The 22,648-nt window shown below is 40.0% G+C and overlaps 1 protein-coding gene across 1 annotated transcript; it reads left to right on the forward strand.

Moving 5' to 3' along the window:
* Positions 1-1,811: 1,811 nt before the first annotated feature.
* On the forward strand, positions 1,812-21,117 carry dmgdh (dimethylglycine dehydrogenase; the record flags this gene model as incomplete). Its single annotated transcript, XM_080046580.1, has 16 exons — positions 1,812-1,921; positions 2,593-2,770; positions 3,969-4,067; positions 4,569-4,733; positions 5,338-5,542; positions 11,267-11,515; positions 11,825-12,023; positions 13,766-13,935; positions 14,386-14,539; positions 16,291-16,456; positions 16,969-17,099; positions 18,459-18,676; positions 18,978-19,135; positions 19,516-19,575; positions 19,759-19,893; positions 20,292-21,117. The coding sequence occupies 16 exons, from the start codon at positions 1,812-1,814 to the stop codon at positions 20,502-20,504; spliced, it is 2,610 nt and encodes an 869-aa protein (XP_079902706.1). The 3' UTR covers positions 20,505-21,117.
* Positions 21,118-22,648: the final 1,531 nt, after the last annotated feature.

A 22,648-nucleotide genomic window follows, 5' to 3' on the forward strand; every position in this document is an offset into this window, starting at 1 on the left:
CAGTAAAGTTGACTTTGACACGTTGACTTTTGACCTCCCTGACACGCTCTCCACCAACAAAGTCGTGCCAAAGTTAATGGACAGTTCCAACAGCCAATAAGAACAGCGAATCTGAGCCTCGCTCTGATTGGTCAAAGTGTACAGCTCATGTTAACTTTGACCAATCATAAATCATATACCCCAGCTTTAAGCTTTAGTGGTGAATAAGAGATTCAACCACATATCAGAAACAGACAAAAATACAAAGAATTAAAATCTTTTTCTCTTTTTCAGATGTATTTTCATTGAAATAGCCTGGAAATGACCAACAATGGACAGTATCCAAAGAAGGGTGAAATCCTGTTAATTTTTTTAAAACAGCTTAGCCACCTCCATGAAAAGATCTCAACAGAACCATGCACAGATAATGAATCAGGTCAATATTTACTTAAAGCTATAGTGAGTAACTTCTGCCGACCCCCATGAGGATTTATAAGTAATTACAACAACACTGTAGGCACATGTGTTTAGCCTTCAGTGATCGTGCATGGATTTTTATACCTTCTGTCCAGGTTATTTCTTAGCAGTAGAATCAACAACTGAAACATTTCTTGGGCGCTCCTTGAGCTCCTGCACCAGTTTGTAAACGCTACCATACTGAGAAATACAGAGAGAGCTGCACAACATTGATAATTTGTCGATGGCTTGAATGTAATCGACATTTATTGGTGTGAAAAAGTTACACACTATAGCTTTAATACAGAAAATGTCACCAAACATATTGAACCAAATACAGAAAACACCATCAAATACAGAAAAAGATGAGATAACAGAAGAAGTGCTTAAAGTAAACAGTGCAGCATGTGCTAGTGGCAGCGCTAACACACTCCACATGCTGTTGTGTAACTGTATAGTTTAATCCAGGACACCATGTTTGCTTCACTCACTAACTCATTAACGCCACATTTACTTTTGCTCCTTGCTAAGTCCACCAAGTCTTATCCAATGATCTGTTGACATATTTTGCTTTGGTCTTGGTTAGAAATACATTTGGTTATGGTTTGCAGTGCTGCTATAAACCAATTGTGGAGATAAAAATCCAGTTCAAACCGGCTGCAGCTGATCCAGGTGGGTTAGAGGCTGTGCTGCAACGGTTTACATTTCACATAAGTTAACCTACATGATCCAACAAATTATCTATATGTCAAATACTTTACTTTAAGATCAAATTCCTGCAAAACTAACTTTAAATCAGCAAATATTACCGGGTTAACACACTTATCCAGTGGTTCACAAATGGTGTGTACCGTGAGATAAATCCAGGTGTGCACTGGCCTTTTGTATTACACTGTACAAAAGGTTACAAATGATTTTTGAAAACCACTGCACTAATTTACATGGTAAATGTGATTAACATTGCACCTGCTTAGCAGAAAGATATGTAGCCTCATAACTTCTTAATGCGTTTAAATTAATTGAGTTTTCATTTCATATTAATATACATAAATAATTAAACTTTCTTAAACCACTTCCAAATCTTTTGAAGGGATTTGTGATCTGTGTGTAGCCTATATTCGGGGTCATGGAGACGCTCAAAGTGTTAACTTGCCTTAGGACTGACCTGGGTAAAGTTTCGTCCTGACTTGGACCTGTTGTTAGGGGCGTGGTGCCAACCAACGCGCCTGTCTGCGTAAAATTGGGATATTTGTAACTACACACGGCACCAGTACAGGGGTCCCGCGAGAAAGTGGGGGGCTGCTTATGCTTTGACGTGGTGCAACTTTACCATAGTTAGTTCATAGTTGTTGTTTTGTGTAGATATAGCCGCAGTTATGTCGCGGATATTAAAATTAATAAACTTTAATTTGCGGAGAGATTTGGCTGCGTGTCGAGGAGCCACCCGGACCATCTGCTGCACGTCAAGGAAACACGCTGAACAGAGGTGAGATCGGTTCACTTTCTCTAATGTGTGCACGCGCGTTCGGTCATTAATGACGTTATGAAATAGCCACTGCGCGTAACAGCTGATTGATTCATGCTTAAGGCGTCATAATGCAGAACAGTTAAATCATAAAGTCTTTAAGTCAACGTGGTGCTTATCAGGTCACATATGGTCACACACATGGTGAGTGCAGCATGTCAGCTGTGGTGGCAGCTGCTGTTTCACATTGTAAACAGCCTGTTGATGTTGGAGCTGGGCGTTACATTAAAGGTGCAGTCAGTGATTCTGGAGAATGCTTGTTGTGAAAATCACTTTTTGTCAAAATCAGTGAATAACTCCTCTCAATCCACTACCTGTATGTACCGCGTGCAATGGAAAAAAAAACAGTGGTTATACACAGCCTAGGATCTGTAAATGGGCATGTTGCTAGCAAAGGTGAGACCGCTCTGTTTAGCTACTATTTGCTTACATACCAGTTTATAGATCCTAGGCTGTGTATTAAAACCAATTATTTTTTCACACACGGTAAATACAGGTAGCGGATCGTGATGAGATATTCCCTGATTTTGATAAAAAAGTGATTTTGACAACAAGCCTTCTCCAGAATCACTGACTTAATATAACAATAGACTATACGTTTAATGATATGTATTTCCTTTGCCACTCTGCAGCGATGGCTCCACAGGCTCCACAGTCTTGGGTAAGAGGTGGAAGGACACAGCAGAGACGGTGATCATCGGTGGGGGGTGTGTGGGCGCCAGCATCGCCTACCACCTGGCCAAAGGCGGCATGAAGGACGTGGTTCTACTGGAGAAGTCTGAGCTGACGGCCGGGTCCACCTGGCACGCTGTACGTCTAAAGTCCATGTTGATGTTCTTAAAGCTATAGTGCGTAACTTTTTCACATGAAGGAATATCGTTTACATTCAAGCCATCGTTGACACAAAGCTGATTAGGCCCATCAGCTCCACAAAATTCTCTCTGTGTAACACAGTATGGCATCGTTTAGAAACTGGTGTCCACAGTGTTCTTGTATTTACCCAGAATTCCTCATGGTGGGGGGGGGGGGGGGGGGCGGCAGAAGTTACGCACTATAACTTTAAGTGTTGATCAGAACGGTCACAAGGTTCATGAATACAGAGAATAGGAAGGTGGACGATGGTTGAAAATGTGAAAATGAAGATCTATTACCATCATTAGTTAAAGGTGCAGTCCAAATTTCAACAAAAACTTTTTTCAGAATCGCTGACTCCACCTTTAATCTGACAGTTAAGTAAAGTGTTGTCATTAAATTGTTTTATTGTGTCTGGTACACAGTTAAAAACCCAAATATTGCATTTTGTAGATGATTATAAACTTTTGTATTTAAAAATGAGTTTGTCAATCAGATATTTGGGCCAGGCCACTCATTCAAAGTGGTCATTTAACGCACGTGTACGGAGAGCTTCTTCCTCGATAGCCGTAGCAGAAGCATTTTACCCATCGGGCCCGGCAGCTGTTCTAAGGTTTCAAGGAATTTGTGGTCTTGGCTGCTGCACCTTCCTCTCACTCACTCATTCACTCACAAACACTTCCCTGTAATGCTATTTATATGCGTTTGACGTGTTACCCTTTTCATCTGTCGGGGCGGCCCTAACATACATCAGGGTGAGAGACAGAGGTACAGTCTCAACTCTAGACAAGTTGCCACACGGACACTCACACATATAGACAAATATATTAGATGGGTTGCATGTTTTTGGGTCTTTTTGCCTCTTTTTCTATGTTATAGACTGTTTAATATTTGTATTTAAAAAGCTTGAATGCGTGATTTAAGCTGCTATAATAAATATTCAATTTAATGTTGCTCTGTATCCGCTGGATGTGTAAATATTAAGCAACTGTTTGCTTTCTCATCAACCATATCAACTTTAAAGGGGATACAATATCAGTGTTGTGGTTACAGCGTTTGACCCACTGCTCCCAGGAATCCCGTTAAAGCAGTTGTAATGAGATTAAGCTATGTTCTTATAATGCATCATGGTTGATTGTTTTATTTGGTATTTCAGGCTGGTTTGACGACATACTACCATCCAGGCATCAACCTGAAGAAAGTCCACTATGACAGCTGCAAGTTATACGAGAGCCTGGAGGCTGAAACTGGGCAGGTGAGGTTCCCCGGTTTACTTTCTATACTTAAAGCGTGCAAGGTGTATTTGTGTTAGTAAAGTTTTATTTACATTTTTTTGAAGTGACTGAAGTTTCTTTATTTTACATGTGCCCACATTATACATGACATAATACATGACAGTGAAATGAACATCCATATTGTGACACCTGTGTATTTTGGTGTTTATTAAATATGTTCAACTATAGAACCCAGGTCTAGTTAAAAGTTTAATTTTCCATTTTTTCCGCCATGTAATATTTCCAATTGATCCTAGAGGTTATTGTTATCTAGTTTGTTTGTAGACATGTTGAATGGAAGATTTTTAAAGGTGCTCCGGGGAACTTTTAGTTTGAGTTCATTCTTCCACTTTTATGATCATCAGAGGAAAAAAAATCATCTTTGTCTCAAATCAAATAATGCGATGAAAATGCCAAACAATGATTTAAAAAAAAAGTGTTTTGGTAACATTTGGTCCATATTGTCATTCTTTCCCCCATAGGCTGTTGGCTTCCATCAGCCCGGCAGTGTGCGCATCGCCTCCACACAGGCTCGCGTAGACGAGATGAAATACCAGATGACCCGCACACACTGGCACGTCACCGAACAGTACATGATCACCCCAGAGAGGGTCCATGAACTCTTCCCTCTGCTCAATATAGAAAAGGTCTGTATAGGAACCGTGGCAACCTCACACCTAACACCACTGTTTTTTTTTATTACAAAGAATGTGAAAAAAAGTGGAAAGTGTTATGTAAACATCTCTCCTATAAAAAATATTTCAACTTCTACAATCTCAAACCTGGTTTAGCACTACCTGAATGATTTAAAGTTGGAGTTGCCGATTCTGGAGAATGCTTATTGTCAAAATCCCTTTTTTGTCTGTGTTGTTGATGAATAACTCCTCACGAACCGCTTGTGTTAGTAGTACACAGCCTAGGCTCTGTAAACGGGTATGTACACAAAATGGTCCGGTAGCCACTTATCAACTTGGCTTCATCTCCTATTTAAATATAGACCTGCTTATTTTCACACTTGCTACAGTATGAATAAACATACTCATTATCATGAGTTAGAAACTAAAAAAAAAGTAACATTTGTCGATATGTTGTTGGTGTCACCCAGTTCAATCTGATTGGATACTATGTCTACAGTGATGAACATTGCATCCTTAAGACTTAAAGGTCACTTTCACACCATCAATAATGATTAGTATTTTAATTAAGATAAAGTATTTGTTGTTATATGAATGTTTTTCTCCATGTGTTTAGGTGCTGGCGGGCCTGTACACCCCAGGAGACGGCCACATTGACCCCTACTCTTTGACTATGGCTCTGGCTGCTGGAGCTCGTATGTACGGAGCCCAGATCTACAACCCAGCCCCCGTCACCGGCCTCAGCCCCACCGAAGACGGCAAGTGGGACGTCCTGACTCCACACGGGACCATCCGCGCCAACCGCATTGTCAACGCAACAGGTTTGTACTTGTATTTTTAAAGGTTCAGTAAGTGATATGGTCGTTTTTAAACTAGCTTCCTACGTCACCACCACATGATCATGCAGCCGTCTTCGTCAGATAGTGCCGCGATAGAAAGCAGTGAGTCATCGTTCACGGGCACAGAGACACTTTATAGCTCACTGTCTCCTGATTGGATAAAAACGAGCGGGATACTCAAAATTTGATCTGGCAATTACTGTGGAATGACTGGGAGACCTGTGTTATGAACTGTGCACACTGTTTAAGTGATTGCTGTATGAATATAGAGTCAAATCCCCCTCTCCTGAAACTGCATAGTGCACCTTTAGGTAAATGACTCGGACACAATCTTCCTCACAATTTCTGCTGAATTTAACACACAATGCATTACGGACACAGCCGGCAGTCCCTACTCTATAAAACCACGTTATCTGTGGACCTCAGCTGACCTTTGCCCACACAGACCAATGCTCGCAGAGTTCAGGGAAGTTAGCTTTTTGGTTTGATCTGGGTCATACCAGTTCTGGGGAGATTGTTCTGGCAAATAGTCGCTTGTTTACGAGTATAGGAATCTGGTTCATGTCTGTCCTCTTCTGTAGACATATAGCAATATTATGTCATGCATATTTGTACTTAGTTGCCTTTTTTCTGCAGAAACGTCAATCATGTTAAATTGAAATAAAATAGACAAGCAACTGCAGTACAACTCTTATAAATACAGTAAAACGGATGTACCACAATGCTCAAACAGTACGTGTGCATGTTATATCTGCGATGCACAAATTGTCCCTTAAAATGCTCCCCCAGCATTAGATTGTTAACAAAAAGAAAAAAAACTCCGGAACACAATCTTTTACGGTTGGTTCTCATCTTCTTCTTGCTCCATACTTTTCTCCCTGAATTTGCACATTCTGTACTCTGGTTGAAGCCAGATTGTGTTGAGGTCCCTGGCTGCTGGCCTGTCTGACAGCCAATCCAAACAAGCCAACGGTTCAGGTTTCATCCAATCTTGAAGCAGCAACACATGCACTCCTCTTTTTTAGCTTATTTTGTTGCAGTTTTTTTTTTGTTTCCAGGGGACTTAAATGCCAAAGCCAGAGATATCACACCTGTGTGTTTATTTGCATGAAATGTATGTCTCGCAGTACGTTAACATTTTGTAAGTACAACCGCAAACGTTTGCACACTCATGGTCACTTATGTGTCACTTTTTTTATGTGAAATTTTCATGTGATTTAAAAAAAAAGCTGCAGGCTGTATTTGCAGGCTGCAGAAATAACCCCATTGTAAAAGCAGCTAGTTTAATATCCAACCTTGAAAATCACCACATTGTAAAGGAAGAGAACCTCCTTCCAAAACAGTATCCCAACAGTAACCTCAGTCAGTTTTTAAATGCATTGTGCACACATTGTTTAAAACCCCATTACCCACAGCAGGCAGCAGTTTGGTTGAGGTTACATAACGCCAAATATATTTAAATAAACTTTCTCTCTTCTCATTCAAGGCCATTTTTTATTTATTTTTTAACATAGGAGTGCTCTGGCCTATCTCTCCCATTTTTCTACTGCTGCCCCCACATTGCCTTATCCAAAGCATTGACCACTTTTCCCCCAGCCAAAATCTACATCCAAAATATCTTCTTCTCACTCAAATATTTTCACCGTTGCAAATCAAACTATGGCGAATCAAATGCAACTCCGCTCCAACTAATAATGACCCATTTGATATTGTTTATTACGGTGATTATTTTTATAATTATAAAAATGTATTGTTTTCATGCAGTGTAGGTCGGTTTTGTAAAGTATGCATTTGTGCTACTACATTGAATAGCAGAGCCTAGATGTTCTAAACGTTTATCCAGTGCTTTTACATGGCTATTTAAACTACTGTCCACAGTTAAGTTTATTTAAGTGATTTTACCCATTTATCCATAACTTTTACTGTAATCTTAATTATATTTAAGTGTTTAAACTTTCTGCCCGCTTGCTCAATAGGTTTGCTAAGTAAAAAAAAAACTAAAAAAAATTAAATTATATCTATCATTTCAAATAAATTCAGCCTCAAATTGATTTTGCATCTTCAAAATCGTTTCAAAGTAGTAGGAGGCTATAAGTAGGCCCTACCCATTTTTATTTAGCTAATTTTGGCCTGCTTATTAACACATAGAGAAACAAGTAGTCTTAATAGTGTGGCTGATGTGGACACAGCAGGGCTTGTTCCAAAGGTTGTTTTATCCCCGTGAGTTTGTTGACGCCATTCATCTGTATTCCTGGGTAACTCAGTGAATCGCTCCTGTGTGCAGCCCAGCTCCTGTCTAAACTGCCTGGGACCTTTTTTTATCTAGAAGTTGTGTTTATACACACACACACACACACACACACACACACACACACACACACACACACACACACACACACACACACACACACACACACACACACACACACACACACACACACACACACACACACACATACATACACACATACACACATTAACACACACACACACACACGCACACACCATTCCTCCCTCCCTCACCATGACATAACGTTCACATATGGAGCACATGCATCATATAATTTAATGTTGCAATGTTAATTCACTCCAGACTTGCATGCAGTTTAAACTGATTTACACCATTTGAAATATAATGTATTTCAATTAGTGGGTTTAGTCAGCGATTTCTGGAGAATGTGTGGCGTCAAAATCACCTTTTTTGTCAAAATCAGTGAATATCTCCACTTGATCTACTACCTGTACGTACTTTGTCTGCGCTCAAAAATCCAGGGTTAATGCACAGCCTAGGCTCTGTAAATGGGCATGATCCTAGCTATGGTGAACTGCACCTTTTTTAAGTTTAATGTATTGAGCAGTGTTTTTTAAGGTTTGCTCGATTGCATCACAGAGCTGAAGATAGCAACAGATCCAATGAGCTCTGGACTCACATTCCAGTTCAATGAAGCTGAGTTTGCACAAGGTCCACATTGATCTTGATTGAGTTCACATGTCACACTTACAGCTGCAAAACACATCATATCTGTGGAGTGGCTTAAACTGCTGTCTTTAGTGCCATTAGCATCCACAGTTATCCACTGTAGAGTACTTGTGACATAGCAAAACACCTACAAATGTTGGCAATTTGACTTGACAATGTGGTTTAGGTGTCCTTTTAACAGTTTAAACCGATGTGCACATTGTACATGCACTTGTTAACCTTTTTTATGTAACCATACCACTTTAATTATCGATTTGTATAGGCGTTTTTCTGTATTTTGCAAATACCAGGTTGATAGAAAAGGAAATTCCTGTGTTGATTTCAAAATGTTCTTCTCTTGAAATAGTGTTCACTACTCTGTGGTTGACACTAAATCAGTGCTGTCGCATTTTATCACTTTCGTCCACATTTTTTGTATTTCTATGTTTGTAGATGGTTGTGTGCTTATTTCTGAATGTTTGCATTGGCTAATCCTAGGAGAACATATTTTTAAATCAACCTTAAAGTCACAGGATAGTGCATGTCCCCAGAACTGTATATTTAAAAAAAAGAAATAGTCAGTTAAAAACGTTCTCATTAAAAGGGTTGGTTCACCCAAATTACCAAGAATCTCATTTACTGCAGAGATTTAAATTTGTCTAAGTAAGTATTGAGGTTTTAATCAATGAATGTTCTGCCCTTACCTCAGTGCAACGTCATTGTTAATGTTATAAAAGGACATGTGTTTTTTTATTTGTAATGTAACAGTATATCCCAATCAGGGCTGTACAGTGCGACAGTTTTGATCGCATTTGCTACTGAAATTGATCACGTGCGATGATGAATACAAATCCATTCGCACTCATGCGACAGGTTGATAATGAGGAGAGGCTGTCTTTGAAACACAGAGGAGCGCTGCACAACACTGCTTAGAGGGCTCTACATTAACACTGCGGGTAAATGAGTCTTAGGCAAGTAAGTTATTGAGTCCACCCTTCACTTTGGCTGGTGAAAGATATGTGTCCTCGCGATCTGTGCTCGTGCAGCGATTCTACCTATAAAAACTTCACCAACGGCAATTACCGGAAGGAGACGGCACATTACCGCAGTTAAGTTAGCGCGTGTACAAACAGAGCATTTCCTGTGCGCCTTCACATTAAAAGCCTGTTACTAGCCAAACGTGAGTTGACTTTTATTTTGAAGCCGGTAAGAACAGGAAGTTAGCGCTTTTTTCTAGCTTGAAAGGCAACTCATTCAGCTGCAGCGAGCAGTCAACAGTAGCCTAGTCTATTTACAAAGTTTTAAATAAGCCACTGAAAAGCTACTCCCAACACATTCACAACAACCTATTTAGGCCTAATGTATCCTAAATTGTACCAATATGTATACTTATTTATTTAATAGGCTATGTTTAATGTTTTAAAGTTTGGTTTTAATTAACAGAAGCAATTGGCAGGTTAGATTATTTTTTCTAAATTGCAATCAGTGCACCCCTATTCATTTTTCCATAATTATTACTACACACACTAGGATATAATATGAGTTGAGAATCTCAAATGAGACCAAGATGACATGCTCAAAGGTAATTAGAGCGAAATGCAAGGGTTAAGGTTATGCAAGTTTTCAATCATACTTTGTGTGCTACCAAATTTATTTTTGTGCTACTGAATTTTTTTGCTTGCTAGCACCAGTGCTACCACCTAAAAAAATAAGCGTACAGCCCTGCCAATATACAATCAAATTGATTGAAAACCTGTTGGAAAGTCTAAACATGATCTGATAGGTAGTCTCAGGTGGTATAAGTGTTCCACCGTTAAAAGTGGAAAACACCTCAGTAAGTGCCTTCTGTTTACAAGTGGAAACATATCCACTTTTGCCTTTCTAACAAATGGTGAGAGAGGGGCGTAGCAGGGGGAGTAACTTCTTTCAAACAAAACGATCCATTCATTCGTCTTTATGTGTCCCCAAGGAGACATAACGTCTTTATCAAAGACCCAGTAAAACATGGAAATAACATAATGTACTGTACCAGCCCATTCGCCGAAAAGACTGGTACATTGGAAGTAGGACAGTAGTAGCTTGACGTTATGGAAAATGTGTTTATTTGCTTTCTTTACAATTATATCTGCTTTAAAGGTGTAGTGTGTAGAATATGTTGATGTTTTTCAGAACAGAATTGGTAAAAATGGAATATAATATTCATAAGTATGTTTTAATTAGTGTATAATTTCTTGAAAATACGAGAATGTGAAACAAAAACATCAAACAAGGGCGCTGGGAAAAGGGAGAAAGGGAGTTACCGGAGGAAGGGAGGCTAGCTAGGATTCTTCATGGGTAGATAGCATTGTACAAGAAATAATGACCAGGTGTACTGAACTTCTAACCAATATATGTATTAATAATTTCCTTCCACATCTAAGCTCTTTGGTGTATCTGTATGATTTCATGTGTGACACTGACATGTGTTCTGTATATAAGGCAATCTGCTGTTCATAACCAATTTACCCTAGTGGGATTAATAAAGTTTGACATGTTTATGCTTTATTAGACAGTTAGCAGACACAGAGATGAAATGGGGCAGAGAGGGTAATGACATGCAGAGAACGACCACGGGCCGGATTCTAACCCGTGGTCTGCTGTGAAGAGGACTGAGCCTCTATGGGGCGGGTCCTCTAACCATTACACCACGAGCGCCCCCAATAAAGTTGTATTTGAATGTTGAAAACCATTTTTTGTTTGTATTCCAGGATTCTGGGCGCGTGAGGTGGGCCAGTTGATCGGGTTCGACCACCCGACCATCCCCGTGCATCACCAGTACGTAGTCACGGCGACGGTTCCCGAGGTGAAGGCCTTGAAGACGGAGCTGCCTGTCATCAGGGACCTGGAGGGCTCTTACTACCTGCGCCAGGAGAGAGACGGCCTGCTGTTTGGTCCCTACGAGAAGATGGAGAAGATGGTACTACAAGACTCCTGGGTCAGAGATGGCGTTCCTCCAGGTATATTTTAACACGTTTACAGTATATTCTGAATGCATGCTTTTGCTCTTCCTTTTTTTTGGGGGGGGGGGGGCTAAGTTTCTCATCATCTCACATAGTATCGATATTGCTGCAACTAGATGTCCATATCATAGGTCGAATTATATTGATAATTTGTCTGGAAAATTGAAAGTTCAATACAGTATACTCAATCAAATAGGTCCAAATCCTCAACATTTTTATTTTTTAGACTTCGATAGGAAAATGACAGCATTTCATGGTATTGCTCTTCTTGTAGGTTACACATCTCTCTCTGTCTGTCTCCTGCAGGTTTCGGTAAGGAGTTGTTCGAGTCGGACCTGGACCGTATAATGGAGCACGTTGAGATGGCCATGGAGATGGTCCCCGTTCTGAAGACCGCTGACATCATCAACATCGTGTCTGGACCAATCACGTATACCCCTGACCTGCTGCCTATGGTCGGGCCTCACCAGGGCGCCCGCAACTACTGGACCGCCATTGGCTTTGGGTAAGTGTGTAAGATGGAGAATGGTTTGCCCTTGTAAACCCACATTCCACAACATCCTTCTTACTATGTAATTTGGAGAGTTAAGTTGCATGATAGTAAGCATCTGAAAAAAGTTAGGCATATTAATTAATCCAAATGAAAGATATTGTCATTTAAGTATGGTTAACTTTACAGAAAATTGATTTTGATGAGGTGTGGCTGTGCTCAGGTTCTTATGACACAATATGTACTTTGAACCAATCACTGCAGTTCTCTGCCCAAAAGTTCTATAGAAACAATGACTGTTGCCTAGGACACCGTTGGATACGCCCACGCCCACCTAGTCCTGTCAAACGAACTAGACAGAAAAACAGCTATTTTCTTTGCCCATGTGTATCACATTTATGAACATTTATTTTCATTAACACACCTGTCTTTGATATCAATAGCCCCTTTTACACAGAGATTGCGGCATATTGACGGAACAACATCACTCCAATATGCCGGCTTTGCTTGCTTCTGTGTTATTTACACAGAACCAAGCAACGCCGGCCTGCTGGCGCATCAGTAGTCCCTTTTACACAGCGCTCCGGAATGTAAGAGGTGCTTGTAAACAGCGTCAGGTATGACGTAAACATTTAGCGCCGCGCCGGTCAGCTGCTTTACAACAACAACAATGGCCGGTGAATTGAGAGCAGAAGTGCTGGAGCTTGCAGTAAGAGGGCCGTATTTTACTGTCCCCACGATGTGCCAGTTGATCTCGCTACGCGCTGAGTCCAACATCACTGGGACAGTTAACCAAACTGACTAAATCAATCCGACCGCTTCACCTCTGTGTGTGTGTGTGTGTGTGTGTGTGTGACAGGTTGGTTGTGAGCGAGTCTCTTTGTGAGGGCAGCGATCTGCCAATCAGACATACACATACACACAGTGTGTGAAGTCACGTTACTGTAGACAGAAATAAAGTGTGGATATACGCTCAGACTTAGGATAATAATAGCGGCGGCGGAATGTGTTAGCAAAACAGTAGCTCTGTGGCTAACAGCTGAGCCGGAGCCTTCAGTCAGCTGAAGCAGACAGTCTAGCGGGGCGAGCAGACTATTCCCCCGTTACTAGGTCGACCTTCAAGCTGAACAAGAGCCCGACGCGCGGTCTTTATTTCTAGCAAGTGACCCGTTCGCTATACTTTATCCCTTACTTAGCCTAGCCTAGCTTTCCATTGTACAACTTCTCCTGGGCAGAAATAGACTCATACACTCTGCAAAATGAAGCGCGGGGGTTTGGATTGAGCAACGGACCTTATGATCAGCTAGATTATACACCGTTCCTTTTATTTGGTGATTTTTACGGGACATCAGGCCGCCGTGGTTAATGTTAAACACACGTCCTTCAACTGCTAACATGGTCGCATGTTTAGAACGTAGACTATGGAACGTCAAACGCCCCCCTGTTCCGCATCAACAAGCTGGAGCATTTAAACAGAGAGGCGGAACTGATCGTGTCGGGAATCTTACTACCCCCCGAGGTAGTAAAATTCCCGGAACGATCACTCGCACCTTTCTTCCCTCGTTCCGCAACTGTCGCATTTACACAGCTGGGGGGAGGGCCGAAAGGCCGGCATATTCCCGGCTTTCACTGGCTGTGTAAAAGGGGCTATAGATTTTCTCCTATTTTAGACCAGCTTTCCAGAGGCTTTAAACAGATACACATTGTATCATTAGAAAGATGATTGAATTAACGTCTAAACCTCGTGCTGTTTGCAGGTACGGAGTGATCCATGCTGGTGGTATCGGTAAGTTCCTGAGTGACTGGATCCGGACTGGAGAACCTCCTTACGACCTGATAGAATGTGACCCGAACCGCTACGGCACATGGGCCGACATTCCCTTCATGTGCGCCAAGGCAAGAGAGTCTTATGGATTCAACAATGTGGGTAAGAAAAATACAAGACACTCTCGCAGATATTGGACTTAGCCTGTTTTTTATTTAAAGTTGGAGTCAGCCATTCCATTTGTTGTCAAAATCACTTTTTGTCAAAATCAGTGAATCTATCCTAACAATCCACTACCTGTACGTACTGTGTGCGCACTGAAAAAAAATCCAGTGTTAATACACAGCCTGGGCTCTGTAAACGGTCATGTTGCTAGCTATGGTGGGACCCCTTTGTCCAGTTTGGACCAGTTTACAGAGCCTAGGCTGTGTATTAGCACAATGCTTTTTTCCTGATCAGGTGGCGGATCGTGAGGAAATATTCACTCATCTTGACAAAGAGTGATTTTGTCAACAAGCTTTCTCAAAAATCGCTGCTAATTTTCAATTATTTTATCTTTTAAGCATCAATGAACACTTTGCTATCTCTCCCGTGCTCTTTCTGTCTCTCTAGTCGGTTACCCTAAAGAGGAACGATTCGAGGGTCGACCGACCATACGTAAAGGCGCGCTTTACGAGACGCTGAAGGACAAAGGCTCTATGGGCTTTCACTCTGGCTGGGAACAACCTCACTATTACTACAAACCTGGAGATGAAACAGGATACAAGTAAGGGATCCACTTGGCAGAGCTGCTAGTAAATACTAAAAAATTATCCAGATTATAATGTTGACAGGTTTGAGGTCTGGATCGTTTGAAACTGCATTAAAATTCAAGGTTTCAAAGCCAAAACCTATTCAAACGTTTAATCGTGAACCACATACACTCCTTTCCAGATTCACACATAGCATGTGACTTAACACTTGGAGGCTTCCCAAAATACTTACCTTTCTATATAACTAGAAATCGCATGATCATTCAGCATGTCATATGAATGCTGCGCGTGGTTTCATATGAGTGTGGATCATGCCATTGCTTGCCTTCATTTCAAAGGAAGGGTGTTCTGTTATTCTAGATAACATCATTGAGAAACAACCAAATCTATCCTCCGGCTACGCTCAAAGCAGCAAATATAGACCAACTTTGTGTCAACCCATGTGGCGATGTCTCGAATGTACCCGATATTCAGTTGCATGAAAAAGTTACGCGCTGTAGCTTTAAGAAGAGATGATAATTGCCAGTCGCGCATGGTAATAATAATAGATATAAATAATAAAATGAGTAAATAAATACATAAATTGTCACAGTACGCCATGCGAGTTTAAATCAGCTTAGCCGCTTTTGAAAAGAACAGGATCTCAAACAATAGCTGTCATTTGGAGAGCTTAACACTTTAAAACAATGTTCCACAGCTATTGTTTTAGCTTTTGTTTCAATACAGCTTTTAAATCAACTGCTAAGTGCTGTTGCAATGGTCTAATTACTGAGCGGTCACATATTCTTGCACCACATCCCCAATATAGGGATGGCCCTTTTGTATTCATCTCGTTCTGTACATACCGTATCACACATACATAGGGTAACAAATAGTCGCATGCTTGTCAGAATAAAGGAATTGAGGACACAATGTTCTGCTGGGGTGAAGATATATGTGAGGAAACACATGTTCTCTTACAAAGTGTCGTGCCAAATTTTTTTTTTGTTTAGCACAGAGACGAGAGCTCACCACCACCACACGTTGTTTAACTGCTCCTCCAGCTATTCGCAGAGGCACAAAAGAAGCATTATACACATTAAGATACCTCACTGAAAGGACAGGACAGCTGCAAATGTTCTGTAGCACATGCGGATAAATGACTGCATTCAATTAAAATGTACGATGTGCAAGATATGGGATATAGTACACACCATAACATTATTTAAGAAGCACACAGTAGGGTTGGCCAGTATCCAATTTTTGATACCTTTTATACCTTCCTGAAATTCTATTACTGTGGGTAATACTTATGTCTACTTCAAATGTAGCCTATTGGTTTAGGTTTCTCGTCTATCACCACATTTTACAAGATTTCATTGAACTAATCACAATGAAGTTTCCTTCTCCAAATACAATTTTTTACTGAACAGCGCTTGAACACATCACAATGTAACTCAATGCAACCTACGTTCCAAACGTAGGAAGCAAACAAAATCACTGCATGGCATTTACTTGTAAAGTATATTAAGCTGCATTCTTATGCTCTACACATTGAAGATTTTTTCAAGATTTTTTCGAAAAATCTCAATTTCAAAGCATTCTAAATCTGACCACAAGTATTGGGACATCCTAAATCTTCTTTCTACCATACTACATAGCAGAAACTATAGGAATTGGAACGCAGGGTTACGAATGCATTGCCTGGAAATTTGGTACAGACATTTGCAGTTTTCAGAGGATGAATCCTACTAACTTTGCTTTGTTTCCTCATCTTGCATTAAAGGCCCAGCTTCCGTCGCACCAACTGGTTTGGTCCGGTGGGCAGAGAGTGTAAACTGGTGATGGAGAACGTTGGAGTCATCGACCTCTCGCCGTTTGGCAAGTTCATAGTGAAGGGGACGGACTCCCACAAGCTGCTGGATCGCCTGTTTGCCAACACCATGCCCAAGGTAGAGCCCATTAAACACATTAAGACTTCACTGACATCATTGGGAATGGTTTGCCTGCTGCTGTAGCTGTTTAAGTGGAGTTAAAAAAAAACCTAATGGTCCCATGGTTACAATCCAATTAAAGACACATGCTGTTACACAAGTGGTTCTACTCACAAAACGCATCGTATAACTACCGAAGAGTATTAGGGCCACGGGTGAGGGAAAGAAATCAGGGAACTTCATTGTGCACTTTATGAATAAAGTCGAAATGCGGAGAATAAAGTCAATAGGCCGAGACTGCGGTAAAGTTGGAAAGATATTGACAGATTTGAGCGTCTGAGATCAATAACTATTAAGCAAAACACAAATGATGCATCTTTGTGATCGTTGTAAGGCAGACTACTAGAATCTTGAATTTTAAGATTATTATCCACATTATTACAAGTGTAATATGGATTTTTTTTTAAACGTACTTTATTTTGAATACATTTCTCTCTTCCCCTCTTCCCCTCTGCCCTGTGTGTTCCTAGGTGGGCCTGACTAACATCAGCCACATGTTGACTCCCAGTGGGAAAGTCTTTGCCGAGGTGACCATCACCCAGCTGTCACCAGGAGAGTTCTTACTCATCACAGGCTCTGGCTCCGAGAACCACGACCTCAGGTGAAACCCATCAAACTGCTCACACCCTTAAAGGTGCACTGCGCAGTTTCAATAAGAGGCAAATGTGTTTACAATTGCAGAGCCTGTAGTTCGTTTACAAAACACATTTTCTCTAAATGTCATTCTTAGTATTGAATCATTATTTCATTATATGCATCAAAAGTTATTCTGAGGCACCTGCAACCAAACGTAAGACTAGAATATGTTTGTAAACCAAACTGTGGGCCCTGCTGCTGTAAACGGCAACAGTGAAACAGTGTCTTTAGGAAGCTTTCTAACTTCAAACAGTGTTCTAGGGATCCAGTTTCCCCGTGTGGAAAGTTTGTTTATTAATTTATGAGAATATACCTTAGAAAATGTTCACACTCAAAGTTACACACTAGACCTTTAAAGCTCTAGTATCGCAAATGGATTTAATTTTATTAAGAAACGGGATATTCTCTAACACTGTCGTCGTTATTTCCTTAACTGAAAGAGTTCGATGTTCATCCAAGCCGTAGAAGAAGTGCTACATCTGACTTACTGTGGAAAACAAAGAGCTTCAGAAATGGCATTGACATAGACAACAAACACATGATGACACTTATTTGTTATTAAATATGTTTTTTTTAAAGAATAAACTAAATACGAACAAGATATAAAAAAAATAAAATGTCAGTTTTGATGCAGCATTTTCATGCATCTACAGACAAACCTTTTCATTATTCATTTAGCAGTGAACACAGAGTACATTACGTTTAAACACCCACGTGAGAGTTGAGCCTCAAGCTGTGCTCACTCAAACTCTCTCACAGTCGCGTTTTATATACGGCAGAAACCTTAAACCTTTGGGCAGCTGTTAACACAACGCCCCTGCAGTTGCTCCAATCCGAAGGCAGCCCATAACATCCCAGACTGTCACCAACGCTATATACCACAGTCTGAGTGAGGCATGGGACAGTTTCCCGCTAAGTGGCGCCATCTAGTGGTGACTGAGCAGGACTACAGATGGACAGTTCAGGGAGGTCGCATCAGCCTGAGATGTGGCAATAAGTGAAATTATTTTTTTTATGATCGTTTACTCAATACTCAAAAGTATTTTAAGGTTCGACACTGCAGTTGAATATGATATCCATACCTTATAGATATCATGAAACTTTGCCAGTGGATCACTTACATTAAAACTGAACTTTGTTTATTCAGTTATTAGAATATATCTCAGCAAAGTTACACTTCTCTGACACCTAAAGGTACATAGTGCACCTTTAACAAGCTTGCAGTCTTTTTCTTCTTCCCTGTCTTTGTTAATTTTCCCCCAACATGATGCTTAACTGACACGATATAACAATCTAAAAGTCTTATTTATTGATTTGACCTCAGGTGGATTGAGGCCGAGGCAGAAGACGGTGGATATGACGTTAACATCAGCAACGTAACAGACGATATGGGAGTGTTGGGCGTGGCTGGACCAAACTCACGCAAAGTTCTCCAGAAGTTGACGGAGGAGGATCTTAGCGATTCTGGATTCAAATTCCTTCACTGCAAACTCATCCAGCTGGCTGGCGTTCCCCTGAGGGCCATCAGGATCTCATACACAGGTGCTGAAGCATGAACGATGTATGGAAGAAGTTACTGTACACAATGTTCTGGTACAAGTAGTCCAGTTGTATTGGTCTTATTGGAACGACTGGGTTGAACCAAGTGAGAAAAATCAATACTTCAGTACATTAGCAATGCTAAGACTTTAATGAAAGTCTTTAAAAAGCAGGATATTCAAGATTCAAGATACATTTATTTGTCCTTTCTTTTGTGTTTGTGTGTGTGTGTGTGTGTGTGTGTGTGTGTGCGTGCGTGCGTGCGTGCGTGCGTGCGTGCTTGCTTGCGTGTGTGTGTGTTTAGGTGAGCTCGGCTGGGAGATGTACATTGAACAGAAGCACATGGCAGCTGTGTACCAGGCCATCATGGAAGCAGGAAAAGACGAAGGAATCGACAACTTTGGCACCTACGCCATGGGCTCGCTCAGACTGGAGAAGGGCTTCAGAGGCTGGGGAGCTGAGGTACACACACTGTTTTACTTTCTTGCCAAAGATGTTCGAATCTATAATAATAATAATAATAATAATAATAATAATAATAATAATAATAATAATAATAATAATAATATATAATAATAATAACTCTCATGTCATACCTAACACTATAGCCAGCAGTAGTATTTTTTGGGGGGGCTGATGAGTTCATCTTATATAAAAAATTTAAAAAAAGTTTCATCATGGTAACTTTGTGGGAAAATTTTATTTATTGAACATTTAAAATGTTTAAATATGTTTTTTTATTTATTAAGAAGGCACTTTTACATCATATTTTTGATTCTGATGTTAATTTACAAGCTCTGGCCATATCAAATAAATAAAAATGTACTTGTCGATCTTTACAGATGAACTGTGACACCAATCCTCTGGAGGCTGGACTGGAATATTTCATCAAACTGAACAAGGTAAGCCTTCGTCTCATAGATTAACTACTTATTTTCCATTATAATTTTACCTATAACTAGTAATAAGTTCAAAAATAAACACTGTGTGTGTGTTTGTTTGTTTGTTTGTTTGTTTGTGTGTGTGTGTGTGTGTGTGTGTGTGTGTGTGTGTGTGTGTGTGTGTGTGTGTGTGTGTGTGTGTAGCCTGCAGACTTCATTGGTAAAGCCGCCCTTCAGGAGATCAAGGCAAAGGGTCTGAAAAGAAAGCTTTCCTACCTCACCCTGGATACCGACGATATCGACCCCGAAGGCAACGAGACCATCTGGTGCAACGGAAAGGTGCGTACACAAGGGCTGGGCGAAAAACAAACACAATCACATTTACTTAAGTATTTTTTTATTTATTATTACACACAGACTTTTTCAGGATATTAATTAAAGGTATACCACTGCTATTTTTAAATAGACCGGGATACGGTTTTACCATATTACAGCTCAACCATAAGTCACACTTGTATGACACTGATTTTTTGCTACTGAATGCAAAATAAATTTCCCCCATGAGGCTCAGTCCTCAGCAGCAGCAGAACAAGGGTTTGAGTCCAGCTGTGGTCGTTCTCTGCATGTCATTCCCCTCTCTGCCCCATTTCATCTCTGTCTCTCCGCACTGTCAATGAAAGCCTGTAAAAGCAAAAAGATTATCAAATCAAAATCAAATCACTTTTTTTTATCATCAGGTGGTTGGCAACACGACGTCCGGCGCGTACAGCTACAGCTCCCAGCAGAGCCTGGCCTTCGCCTACCTGCCCGTGGAGCTCTGCTCTGTGGGGCAGAAGGTGGAGGTGGAGCTGCTGGGGAGGAAGTATCCCGCCATGGTCATCCAGGAGCCGCTCGTCCTCACCGAACCAACCAGGACCAGACTGCAGAAGAAAGCCAAGAGCAAAGCATAAGCTAGGACGTACATCGGATCAGATTTGCTCGCTAACTAACTAGCTCATTCAGAATTTAACGAAAATAATATATAAGATGTATGAAGGAGAGTCTTATATGGACGGCAAATGTGCCATCCTTGTTCTGAACTGTTTGTGTCTGCACTTAAAGCTATAGTGCGTAACTTTTTAATATAAATCAATGTCGTTACGGTTCAGGAGCTCAGAAAAATCTCAAGAAGCACCCGATAAATGTTCCAGTTGTTGATTCTACCGCTAATTAAAAACCTGGACGTACAGCTGAAGGATAGAATCCATGCACGATCAATAAAGGCTTACCTCATGTAGATGGGCCTGCAGTGTTGTAGTGATTCCTCAGAATTCCTCATGGGGGCAACACAAGTTACGCACTATAGTTTTAAGTGGCCAGTTTAGGGAAAAAGTATTTCTTGAGAGATATCTCAGTGTTCACTTACAGCAACAGGGAAATAACTGTTTACGTTCTTGCAACACAACGTCTTAAAGTGCTAGAAGAGTAATTCACTTTTTGTAATTCAGTGTTAATGTCTTACGGGTCAACAGTTGAAATGATTTTGTGTGAAGAATGCATGATGCATGAAATTTTAACAAGAAAAAAAAGGGTCAAATGAAAAATGCCTTTTGCGTTTATTGTAAATGCATAAATGGTGCCGTACTGTGAAAAATGTAATAAAATACATCAACACAGAAAGAAACAATGTTTGCAAGCTTGTACAAATACTGTTTTATAAAGCTGTTTTTTAACTAATATGTTATTAATTTGGTGTACTTTAATGCCTTGATAATTAAAGCAATGCACTTACTGTCTGTGTATTTGTGTCTTACTGTAAAACAACCTACTGCAACCCTAACCTTAACCCAGAGCATATTTTAGTTAATACAATTTATAAAATTGGTTTCAATTAAATGTAATAAAAAATATATTAGCAAACTAATAAAGTGTGTTAAATTAAAGTAAGAAATGTGGCTAATTATTGTATATTATTATCAGCACTTTATTTGTACCACGGTTGTGTACAAAACGGATCATATACATAAATATATAAATATAAACACTGTAAACTTTACAGTCACACTAACCCTTGTGCCTCCCTTACTTTTTTGTTACACTGGAGACCCTCGCGGCCACAAGAAGCCACTCCCAATTAACTTCCATAAAAACCTTATACAATAATGTTTTTTTTTTACTTTTTTTTTATAAACCATTTACTCCATTTGAGCTCTGTACATACTATTTAATATTAGTTGATTTTCGTTTGCTTTTAATGCTTAAAATGATTGGTTTTGTGTCAAAGTTAGTATTTTTTTTCCCCTAAAAACGAAATAAATAATTTTTTTCTGATATAATAGATGCAGAGTTGATTTTTTTAAGTGGAATAACTAGAGTCTAGGGCATATGAATGATTTATACAAAACATTTTTTTGATGCATGTTTAGTTTTTGCGCATGCTCAGATGCAAATAAATTGATACACTGGAGACCCTCGCGGCCACAAGAAGCCACTCCCAATTAACTGCCATAAAAACCTTATACAATAATGTTTTTTTTAACTTTTTTTTTATAAACCATTTACCCCACTTGAGCTCTTTACATACATATTTGATATTCATTTATTTTTCATTGTTTTTAACCCTTTTCAGGCTAGTTTTTGTGATGAAACTACACTTTTTTATATACAAAAATTATAATAACTGAAACATTTTTCATACAATAGATGCAAGGTGGATTGTTTTGTGTGGATGTTTACGAGATAGGATCTATTAATCATCAATGAAAAGATTGACATTCATGCATTTTTAGTTTTTGAGCAACAACAACATTTATTTAACAAAAAACATAAACCGAACATAAGAACAGGCTAACAATTTATATTGAGTGTGTGTGTGTGTGTGTGTGTGTGTGTGTGTGTGTGTGTGTGTGTGTGTGTATTATGTGTGTGTGTGTGTGTGTGTGTGTGTGTGTGTGTGTGTGTGTGTGTGTGTGTGTGTGTGTGTGTATTATGTTAGGTAATAGAGTGGTCAATCAGAATTTAAAAAAATCATGTTCAGATCAATCTTATTTTCTGTAAAAAATGTGATTTTGTCACTGTCCCAAGATGCCAATTGCCAATTGGCATCTTGGAACAG

The sequence above is a fragment of the Ammodytes marinus genome (genome assembly GCF_949987685.1).
Source record: "Ammodytes marinus genome assembly, chromosome: 18".
Lineage (NCBI taxonomy): Eukaryota > Metazoa > Chordata > Actinopteri > Uranoscopiformes > Ammodytidae > Ammodytes > Ammodytes marinus.